Source organism: Populus euphratica, unplaced genomic scaffold (genome assembly GCF_000495115.2).
Source record: "Populus euphratica unplaced genomic scaffold, PopEup_1.0 scaffold143.1, whole genome shotgun sequence".
Classification (NCBI taxonomy): domain Eukaryota; kingdom Viridiplantae; phylum Streptophyta; class Magnoliopsida; order Malpighiales; family Salicaceae; genus Populus; species Populus euphratica.
The window spans coordinates 451,540-462,921 of NW_011500029.1; the positions used below are offsets into that span (position 1 = coordinate 451,540).

Below are 11,382 nucleotides of genomic sequence, written 5' to 3' on the forward strand. Positions count from 1 at the left end.
TGTTGTATTATTATTATTTATAATTTATACAATTAACCTCCCTGTGGTTCGATCCCGGTCTTGCCGAGTTATTTATTACTTCGACACTCCTACACTTAGAAGAAGACATCAATCTTTCAGTCGTGTCAATGGTGCAGTAGATTGATTAGATAATAAAAGATAAAATTATATCAGAACTTCATCAAAAATTATAAGAATATTTTTACCTAAGCTTAGAAATACTTTTTAAAGTAATCTAAAATTTCTTAAAGAAACAGATCTAAAGATTTTAAAAAAAAACTAAAAAAAAGCATAGTTAAGAATCTAAGTTTTTTATAAGCAAATAAGAAAACCTTTAAATGAAATTATCAATTTTACGAACTTATCTTTTTAAAAAGAAAATGTAAAAGATAAAATAAAAGAGGACATGAAACGGGTTAAAGAAAGAAAAAAAAAAGAAAAGAATTTTGGTTAAATGGAGAAAACATAAGAATTGTGTTTCTCTCCCTCGTGTGTGTGTGTGTGTATAATTGCATTTAGTGCTCCATTAATACTTAAAGAAACCTTCATTAATTGATGCTTTATTAATGTTTAATAGAAGTTTATATGCACGTTTTGAATCTTTATATGATATATTTCTCATCATGTTTTACTAATTTAAGCATAAAAAGATCCCTTATACACAAGAGGATCTATTTTATAGGAGGGTGTGCATCAAGTCTAAGACCTAAATTATATTTTTAAGCCCACTCATCACTTAGGGAAAGCTCAAATCCAACCAAGGTTTTTTCCTAACCTTTTAGTGGTGTTTGTTTATAGAAACATAAATAAAAAGTTAATTCATTTTCAATTTTGCTCATATTAAAATATTTTTCATGACTAATGAAACTCTAAGATAGGAGAAAGAAATCAATATCATTACCACAAGAACTCTCACCCCTTCAAGTGTCCAACAACTCACTCACTATATATAAGTGTTTAATAATATTGTTTTAGCCTTGTATAAAAAGCTTTACACTCTTTTATTTCCTTAATACAATATCTAGCTTCATTACATGCACTATATATATATAGATAACCTCAATTCCATGAAATAATTAGACAAAATAACAAGCAAAGCTAGTGTGACTAGATAAGGTTTCCCTTGTTTTTATAAAGCAAAATATTCACAACATCATCAATCTCCTACTAGAGTAACTAAAAGGAACACTAAAGAGCACATTCATGATCATTTGATATTTCTTGAGCTCTTAACCATACCTCTCACCGCCACATTTATTGATATATTGGCCATAAAAAAAAAAAAAAAACTATATGCAACCCCCCCCTCCAATGAAAAGTGGTTCAAATATAAAGAACTCTAATAAGTTATGTTTATTTTACTATAATCATAAGCACAACAACAACACTAAAAAATAGCATGCCTTATAAAATGAGATTGAAACATTAATTACCAAAAGACACCTACAACAATTTATAAAGAAGAAGAAGATGCAAGCTTAGTAAAACAAAAAAAAAGAACAATCCTTGTGATACACAACTTAATATTAAATAATATATATGAATTGTATCTGTATCTCTTGAACTTTTCAATAAAGCAGTGTTTCTCTATGTCTTCATAACTATTTATTTTCAAAAAAAAAATCACAAATTCTTTGACAAGATTTTCATTATCACACATCTCCAGTAGTATACAAAACACTTATCCATCAAAATACATTTTTAAATATATACACATATCATATTACTTTCCTTTACACTTATTTTATTTTACTATTCTTTGATTGAATCTCCATATTAGTAATAAAAGACTTTTGTTAAACAAGTCATAACAAATACTTTGATACAAGTCATAACAAATATTTTGATTGTCTTAATCAATGAGGCAAACACCCTAAAGAGGACATCAAGAACATTTTTAATATTCATCCCTGGACCTCTAGTGGTCCTTTCTTAACTTGATAAGAAAATATATTTTTTAAATGAATGCAATTTAAAATATATTTCTTAACTTGATAAGAAAATATAATTAAGTGTGCTCCATTAATGCTTGATAAAAGCTCCATCAATTAATGCTTTATTTTTTTAATGAAAATTTATGTGCATATTGCCTATAAATAGGTAATGTGTAGAGCAACAAAGGAAAAGAAAAGACATATCATAACACTTATTCTCTTCATTTACTCTTACATTTACCTGAGTATTCTTACAATATTTTATACAACTTTTTATACACACACATGTACATACACTTTATCTTCTCATGCGCACATTAGTAGATGATGACACTTGTTCTCTTCATTCACTTGTCTTTTACTCTTTTCTAATATCATTATGATATTTTTATAAATTACATATCACACACACATGCAATACTTAAACAAGTTTTAAATCTTTATATGATATATTTTTCTTTCTATTTTACTAATTTAAGCTTCAGAGGCCCCTATAACAAGATGACCTATTTTGCAAGAGAGCATGATAAAGTCCACAAACAAAATTATATTTCTAAGCTTATTTGTCAATCAAGTAAAGCCCAAATCCAAATGAGCCTTGTTCCTGACCTTGTTATTGTTCTAAGATTAAGACAATTATAACACATAAAGGTGGTGAATTAAATGTTTCACTGATATTAATAAAAAATAAAATTAATTCAAATAAACACAATAAATAATAATATAATTAAAGTGCTTAAAATAGATAGATAAGAAAAAGAATTTGCAAACTCATTTTAATATGATTTGACAAGTTTACATCCGCACCTTAAATACTAAACCATACTTGAGTATTGTATTTCTTTACTAGTCCAAGTTTATAAGTACAATAACCACTTAATGAATCTACATTAAATTTTTTACATCACTTGAAGATATTTTATCTTTAAGTTTTTTCAACACTTGGTAAATCCATATCAAGATTTTTTCCACTTGAAAATATGCCCTTTTTAAGACTTGTTCTTGGTAAAGTTACCTCACCAATACTAATAATTTATACCTGACTCTTAGTGATTATTTTTATCACAAATAACTCTCTCCATATAATGGATAGTTCAATTAAAAGTTCTAATATCTCTTAAGATAACATTTAAATGATTTGAAAGTGTTTAAGTGTAATGCAAATAAAATTAAATAATTTTGTACTAGAACTTGAAGGTTTTATTAACACTAATTAGAGTATAATCAAGGGTTGATGAACTTAGAGTGTTTTTGCACTTAGTATATCATATAAGTTTGGATTCTCTTTTTAATTTTACAATTAGGCGAGCTATATATATGTTTTAGTAAAAAATAGTTGTTTATAACCATTATAATCCCATTCATGGATAAAGCGGTCGACCACTTCAAATTGGTCAAGTCGATCAGTTGACCAGTTCCTATAAAATTCTTAGGTGTTTATCACAAATGAACAAACGGTTGACCGATTTATTTGATCAAGCTAAATGATCGATCAATTTATGCAAAATTTTAAATTTATCAGTTTTAACCTAGGTGAATTCTTAGAATCGTCTATCAAGTTTTTATCAATCCTTTAAATTTATACATAGCAAATTATGCGTATTCATTTTAATATGTTTTATCAATGTGAAATATACATACATACATACATACATACATACATATATATATAACACTAGAATGAACACTTAGTTTTAAGTTTTTAATATGCTTCATTCTCATACTTCTTGATTTCTTCATGAAATTTTTAATGCTTGTTAATATAATGTTTATATAAACATGATTAAAACTTATTTTTAACCAACCATATTATTAGTACAAATTTTATCTTATTTATATCATCAAAATACATATAAAAACATAAATACGTGATCTAAAGGTCAACACTTGTTACTAGCTAAAATAAAATATGTATATTTTTATCTTTTCATTAAAATTCAAAGTAAATTTTAACTCAATATGTAAATATAATTTTTTAATGTTAAAGAGAAAGTGTTATTGCAATAAAAATATAAAAGATTTTAAATAATTTTCCAGCAGTAAGAAGATTTCAAGTTGTAACTAGCAAACTTCAAAACTACAATTAAATTAATGAAACAGGAGTGAATAAAAAAATAAAAAACCAAGAAAACAAAAAAAATAACAAAAAAATCGAACCTGCAACTTATGGACAAATGTCACCCAACTCTGGGGTCAAGGTTGTCTCTTTGGTACGGTGATAAGCAGACAACATTGCAGATGTGGTGGCCACACCACCGTAATGCCTACCCTAGCCTGGCAAAGCCTAGCGTTGAAGTGGTACACCACTATTTCTTGCAGGGCATCGAGTTCGACAAAGAAAATTTATCATTGTCCAACCAACATGATTGAGGACTGGAGGTATACTAAGGTTCCATGACCTCACACGACGGTGAAGAGTCTGTTTATAAATTTTACAATGATGTTGTTATAAAGTATTTTTTGTTTCAATATATTAAAATAACTTGAAAATATATATAAAAAATAATTTTTTAAAATTTAAAATATAAAAAAATATGGTTTCTAACTATAATCTATTTCAAGCTCAATATATAAGCCTCCTAATAAATTATCGGAAAAAAAAAGTAAATATAAATAATGTCTTCGAAGTAAAAAGATGGTTTTTTTTTCAAAACAATTTCTTATCAATTTTATTTTCAAACTTTTAGATTATTTTTAATATATATTGAAAATAGTCTTTCACATTACTGTCAAAAAAAAAAGAAGAAGAAAAAAAGCTATAGCAAATTAAACCAAGGGGGATAAAAAAAAAAAGATAGTATTTCATTGCTAAAATTCTCAAAAAGATTTTACAGCACAACTAGATGGCTAATTAATGTGAAAGTACAATGAAACAATTAATTATATTTAAGTATGTCAAAAAAACTATCTAATATAATAATTTAAGCTTTAAGTTTTTTAGTAATGTTATAATTATTAAAAAAAACTATCTCTCATATTTTAACTAAGTATTAATTATGTTATAAAAATCATAATAAAAACTAAATAAATAAACAACTTGCACAAGTGAGGGCCTACGACTAGCTAATAGTGTGCATCACTTGATATTTTCAGTAAATTTGGTCTCTCCTTTAACTTATTTTTAGTTCAAACCTTGAGAAAGTATTTCTAAAATTTTATTTATATATATATATATATATATATATATATATATATATTGGATCACTAATGATCCAAATATCATAATTAGTTTTAATTGATATATAAATTGTTTTGAAAATATCTTTGATCATGAAAAAAAGAAGAAGACAACTTAGACAACTGAGATGAAAAAATTGTGTTTTCTGTAGCTTGTCTAAAGAATTTTAGCTATGTCATAGAAATGTTATGGAAAATATATGATAGGTAATAGATTTATCAAGAATAAAAAAATAAATTTATACCATAATTTTTACAGATCTACGAAGAAGATAGAAACATAAAGAAAAAAATAAAGAAAAAATACCTAAAATCAATTATTCAAGCAAAATGCTTCAATTGTCCAAAAAAATGCTTTTGCAATTATTCCTACTTTCAATCATTTTTTAAGAAAAAGAGAGAGACCGTGACTTGTGAAAATGCTTGCAATGAAAAAAAAAATGTTTTCTTTTCTTTATTAGAAGAAAAATAATTTTTTTTAATAAATAACTTTTTTATATTAATCGGAATTAAGTTTTTATTGACTACTTTTCCATGTTGTTACCAAACATGAAAAAGTAAGGAAAATGAATTCTAGAAATTCATTTTTCTCGAAACAAACAAGGTGTTATACATATTTTTTAAATAAAATATAAAGTGTTTATAAAAATAAAAAGAGAAGATTATGGGTTTGATAATGAGAGGTAAATAAAAAAACCCATCGTTCTTTAAGACATGTATTTATATGTTAAAAAAAAGGTTAACTCAAATGGAAAAACTTGTTGCATGATAGTGTACTAAGGTAGATGGAGGGGTACCAAGTGGAAACTTTATAAGGTATATTTCTTTTTATTTTTTTTTAATATGTCAATACTTGATTTAGAGTATATTTGTTTAAAAGTTATTTCATGCGATATATTTCATAAACAAATAAGATTTTAGTGATTTAACCAATCAAATTTCACTAAAAAAAATTTTATATATATATAATTATTTTAACTAAGTCTCTCAAATATATGGTTTTTGATATTAATTTGGATAAATCAGTTATGGTTTTTGATATTAATTTGGATAAATTAGTTGATCAGGTTAATACTAAATTTTTAATTAAATCAAAATATTTAATATAAATTTAATAACAATTGATCAAGTGATCAAGTCTCTCACTATTTCGAGATAAGGGTGGAATAAATTTCAGAATTGGATGACAAAATGAATTGTATTAATTTCTCCTTTTAGATGGATTTTTTTTCTTTTTAAATAGAAATAGATGAATGATCTTACTGTTTTGTACATATATAGGTATGTAATGGGTATAAAAAAGTGAATATGATCCATGATTCATATGTATAATTCTTGTAAATAAGTAAGAAGGAAAGAGAGATATGATTGAAATAGATTTGAGTTCTTGTTTATTTTTGTATTTTAAAAGAACTTTTAAAAATTTATTTTTTATTAAATTAATATTTTTTTTAGTGTTTTTAAATTATTTTGATGTGTTAATATCAAAAATAATTTTTTAAAAATAAAAAAAAATATTTTAATATATTTTCAAGTAAAAAACACTTAAAAAACAACCGTAACAACACTCTTAACTGCTTTGAAGAGATATGATTGAAACAAATTCTCTCATAATATTTTTGTTATATTTATTAAAATTAAACTATAAAATTCAAAATAAATGGAAATGATTGTTTAAATTAATACATGAGAAAAACACAAAGATATAATAAAAACTTATTTTTTTTCTTTTACCTAATTTACATAGTTGAATTCAAAATAAATACTGAGACTTGAATCCAGATTGGATTGTGGTATATATTCACAACTATATATTGTTGGATGAAAAGAATTTTCTACAATGCACCTTCCATATCCGAAACAGTTTCCTTTCTTTTCGAAATGATTTGTATTTCTTCCCAAAAAAACAGATGTATTATTTCCTAAAACATCTTAATTGATCGGTCTAAATATCAAAGGGCATCGATTCTAGACTATGAATAGGTCTGGTTACACAACAGGGTACAGCCAATGTGTGCAAGCACCGCAGGTTGCCATAAGCGGTTGCATGCCATTACCAAGTTTGTACTATACTGCACTCAAAAGTTTTCTTGCTCTATTTATACTGATGGATTAGCATTCTTTCCTTTACCTCATCCGTCCCATCTCTCTCTTCATAAAAATGGATCCTCCATTTCAAGAGACATACAAATCCCTCTTCAACGATTATACCATAGCATCGAAAGACAAGGATGATAGTCTAATGAATGCTAATGATGAGTGTGAGCTGCCTCTCATAGATCTTCATCGTTTGACACTTGAATACTCAGAGAAAGAGCAATGTGTAAAAGAGATAAAGCAGGCTGCAAGTGAATGGGGATTCCTTCAAGTTATCAATCATGGGATTCCACAAGAGATTTTGAAGAGCCTTCAATACGAGCAAAGGAAGGCTTTCCAACATCCGTTCAGAAAAAAGGCTGAAGACAACTTTCTGAATTTGTCTGCAAAAAGTTACAGATGGGGAAACCCTAGAGCCACTTGTTTGAGGCAGCTCTCATGGTCAGAAGCCTTCCACGTAGCTCTCACCGATATTTCAAGAATCGGTGATGCATACAAGAGTCTCAGGTAACTTTCAAATTTCCTATTGTAGCTAAATGATATATGTAGGCTAATTAAAAACTAATTATGAACATTCTGTGAAATAAACAATGATCAAATGCTTCGGGGATAGGACATTGAAACACTTTTCTTTTTATCCCAAATTCTCAACTATGAAATCCTAAATGCAATTTAAAGAAGTTCAGTTTATCAAATGAATCTCATGTGTCTACAAGTTAATGTTCTAGCTAGAGATTTGCAAAGTACATGCATATTGCTTTACGAAATTAAAGAAACACATATATAGAGCTCTTATTAATCATTGCTTCTGCACCCCTCATGAGCTCTGTCATGAACCTCATGTTTTGTTCCATAGTTACATCTCTTCGGTTAGTCTGTTTTGTTGTTTGCTCTTTTTTCACTCGCTGCCATTAATTTCTGGCATCCTTATTCTTGTTTCTCTATTTCCTCCAATTTGGTCTCCAAAACTGGTGTTTTTTTAATAAATGCGTCTCTCTGTATGTGTGGAAGGGAACAACAAAACATATACTGCTAAAATATAGTTAATTAAGGAGGCCTGACCTAATGAAAATCAATTAATTCTTCAATCTTGAGGTTTTTTGAATGCACTCACAAATTCAAGGTTCATCCAACAGTTTGCTAATTACCTCAGCTGGTGTGATTAAGTGAAAATGAACTATCCAATTGCCTACTATAATGACCATGTGCATCTAGTACTTATAAAGTTCTGGAAGAACTGGTTTAACATAAGAAAATCAGGGGTCCCGGCAGCTTGGTGTCAATCTTACAAAGCCTTCGAATGTTACAAAAAGAGGTTGTCCACAAGGGTCTCATAAGTTGGAGATTCTACATAATTAAGACAAATAGAGACATAAACAGCCATAGATTTCCTTTCCAAAGCTTATCTATGTCATGTCAAGCTCGTATGTTTTTATCCATGTATGGTCGATGTTTCCTCACCACCTAACTGCCAAACATTTGCTTGCCCCATTTGTTCAATCATTTCTTCTATGCTCCTGCTGTTTTCTATTGTGGACAAGCTTTGCTTTTTACTTCGCCTGGGTTAATTTTCTTCCTCAATTTTAATTTGTTGCTGTGTTAATTTTTCAGCTTAAATGCAGCTTCTATATACGTTTGTCTTCTTTTCTCTGTATCCCTTTACATGTTTTCGTGGTGTTTTATTTATTTGATCTCATCCTTGTGTTTATTATTTTCCCAATTAAGTCAAAGTTCACTTATTATAATTGTGAACTTATCTCCTTTATTTATTTTCATTTTGACCTTTCAGGTTTTTCACGTTGTCCCTCCTCCCAATTATTTTTCTCTAGTTTTGCCACTAAAAGGAGGGTAGTCCTATCTTATCTCTAAATCTCATCTCACTTTCTCAAGGGCTTGAACTTGTATCTTTTGATGGAAATCTCAAATCTTAATCATCATGTAGTATACAAGGATGTTAATTCCATTACTTTATGCCGAGAATAACCAATATCTTATATCATTTTAAAAAACAAAATAATGCAGCCAAATTCCACTCAAGATATTCCAGTTTTGTTCTCATTCTATTTGTTTTGTTTTGTGAATTGGTGTTTTTTGTTTTTTTTTCAAATAAAATTTATATTTTTTCTTATAATTTTATCATTGATTTATTAGATGCTGAACTTCATAATTTATTATAATTGTTTTTATGATTATCTCAATTTCTTAATCCATGTTGCATGTTTAAGTGATTAATACAATTGATTTGAGTTTTTTTTTTGTTTTTTTTAATTAACATTTTTTTAATTTTATCATTCAATATCTTCAAGTTAATTTATTTTTGAATTTAAATTTAAATATATATATATATATATTGATTGTAAATTTAAAAACTTATTTTTTTTAAATAATTGTTTATAGTGTATAGTAAGCTTGTATAATTTTTTTAAAGAAAAAAACTAGAGTTTTACAAGCTCTAACATTATCAAATAAAAAATTATATTTATTTTTGCTAGTAAGCTCGTATGATCGAATCCATTTAGAGGTTCCACATTAGTTATTATGAGTCCCATGTGAATATTGGAAGATAATATTTTGTAAGAAAAGCACACGAGATATAGAAGTTTTACCTTTCTTCTGTGGCTATACTGCGGTTTTTGAGACAGAAATCACCATTACACATCTTGCAAACATAGCCCAATAATTTATGACCAAAAGGTGTTCCAATTTTCATTTCTCCATTTCAAGGCAAAGTTAAGTATATTGATATGGAGGGCAGAGCCTCCTAGTGTATATCGTCCTTTAACCTGATTATGCACATATATTTGGTTATACATATGTATTATGAACTCGTATCTAATCTTTTTAACTCCACTCCATCTTTCCAGTGCAAGCATTAAAGCTTTCACAACAAAAGCTAACGCATTAGCTAAAGACGTGGCAGAAATTCTGGCTGAGAATCTGGGAGTTTCATCCACTTTCTTTGAAGAGAATTGTCCAGAAGAAACTAGTTATCTTCGAATGAACAGATATCCTCCATGTCCATTCTCTTCTGAGGTCTTTGGCTTGATTCCTCATACCGATAGTAGTTTCCTCACTGTATTAAATCAAAATCAGATTGGAGGATTGCAACTATTGAAAAATGGAAGATGGATTAACGTTAAACCTAATCCAGAAGCTTTAGTGATTAATATTGGTGACTTATTCCAGGTATGTTTTGTATAAACTTGCATCCACGAGCTAGCTGCATATAAATAAGCTTGAGATTAATTTGAAGGCGAAATCAGTAATTCCCAAGTGAAATAAAAAATAAAAACCAAGGGTGCATGGTCTTGTTGACTATAATTTTAAATTTTAAACCTAGTAAATCAAAAAGAATGGAGCAGACTTGCACATAATCACCCTACTATCCTTGATATCAATAAAATATACTATACTTAGCCTTAGGTATTAAAGTAATTAATTTTTCCTCTATACCCCCTGGTATTCCCTTTTAATTCATGTTTGTGTTTATTATAATTCAGGTATTGAGCAATGATGTTTACAAAAGCATCAAGCATCGGGTACTTGCCCCCCAACAAGTTGAAAGGTTTTCTTTGGCATTTTTCTATTGCCCCACTTCTGAGACTGTGATAGAGAGTAGCATCAAGCCATCAAAGTATAAGGAGTTCACATTCAGAGAGTATAAGACGCAGATTCAAAGGGATCTTGAAGCTACTGGTGATAAAGTTGGGGTCTCAAGGTTTCTTCTGTGAATGTGCCCCTGTGTGTGCTAGAAAATTTCAAGATAGAATAACTAGTTAAATAAAAGTTCCCTCTTCGTACTGTTTCGGTTATTTGAACTGCAACTTAATTGGTAATTTCAATTTCTAAATTACATCGATCAAATGCTTTTGCTTTCTTTTGTTTGAAATTATAGAACATGTCAACATGGCGCAGCAAGTCTTCTTTCTTTTTTACTTGAAGTAGGAAGTGGGGTTTTCCCTCTTCTTTCTCTTTTACTAGAAGTAGGCAGTGGGGTTTTCCCTAAGCTTTTGATGAGCTAGCCCTTCGCTCTTTGACATGCTAAAACATGTCAGGCTTTGGTAAAAAAAACATGGGGTTCTTAGCCTTTTAAGCTCTCTTAAATATTTCCAAAACACCAATCAAGCTCAAGCTGGGGGTAACAAGATATTTAAATGACTAATGATTTAAGAAT

At 28.2% G+C, this 11,382-nt stretch overlaps 1 protein-coding gene across 1 annotated transcript; it reads left to right on the forward strand.

The window, feature by feature from the left end:
* The first annotated feature begins 7,272 nt into the window (after positions 1 to 7,272).
* On the forward strand, positions 7,273 to 10,977 carry LOC105142393 (gibberellin 2-beta-dioxygenase 8-like). Its single transcript, XM_011049996.1, has 3 exons — positions 7,273 to 7,715; positions 10,073 to 10,394; positions 10,709 to 10,977. Exons 1-3 carry the CDS (start codon positions 7,273 to 7,275, stop codon positions 10,937 to 10,939), a joined length of 996 nt encoding a protein of 331 aa, XP_011048298.1. The 3' UTR covers positions 10,940 to 10,977.
* Positions 10,978 to 11,382: the final 405 nt, after the last annotated feature.

Coding starts and splice junctions, on each gene's coding strand:
- LOC105142393 (XM_011049996.1), top strand. CDS start 7,273: ATGGATCCTCCATTTCAAGAGACATACAAATCCCTCTTCAACGATTAT. Junction 7,716..10,072: donor GATGCATACAAGAGTCTCAG/GTAACTTTCAAA, acceptor CCATCTTTCCAG/TGCAAGCATTAAAGCTTTCA. Junction 10,395..10,708: donor ATATTGGTGACTTATTCCAG/GTATGTTTTGTA, acceptor ATTATAATTCAG/GTATTGAGCAATGATGTTTA.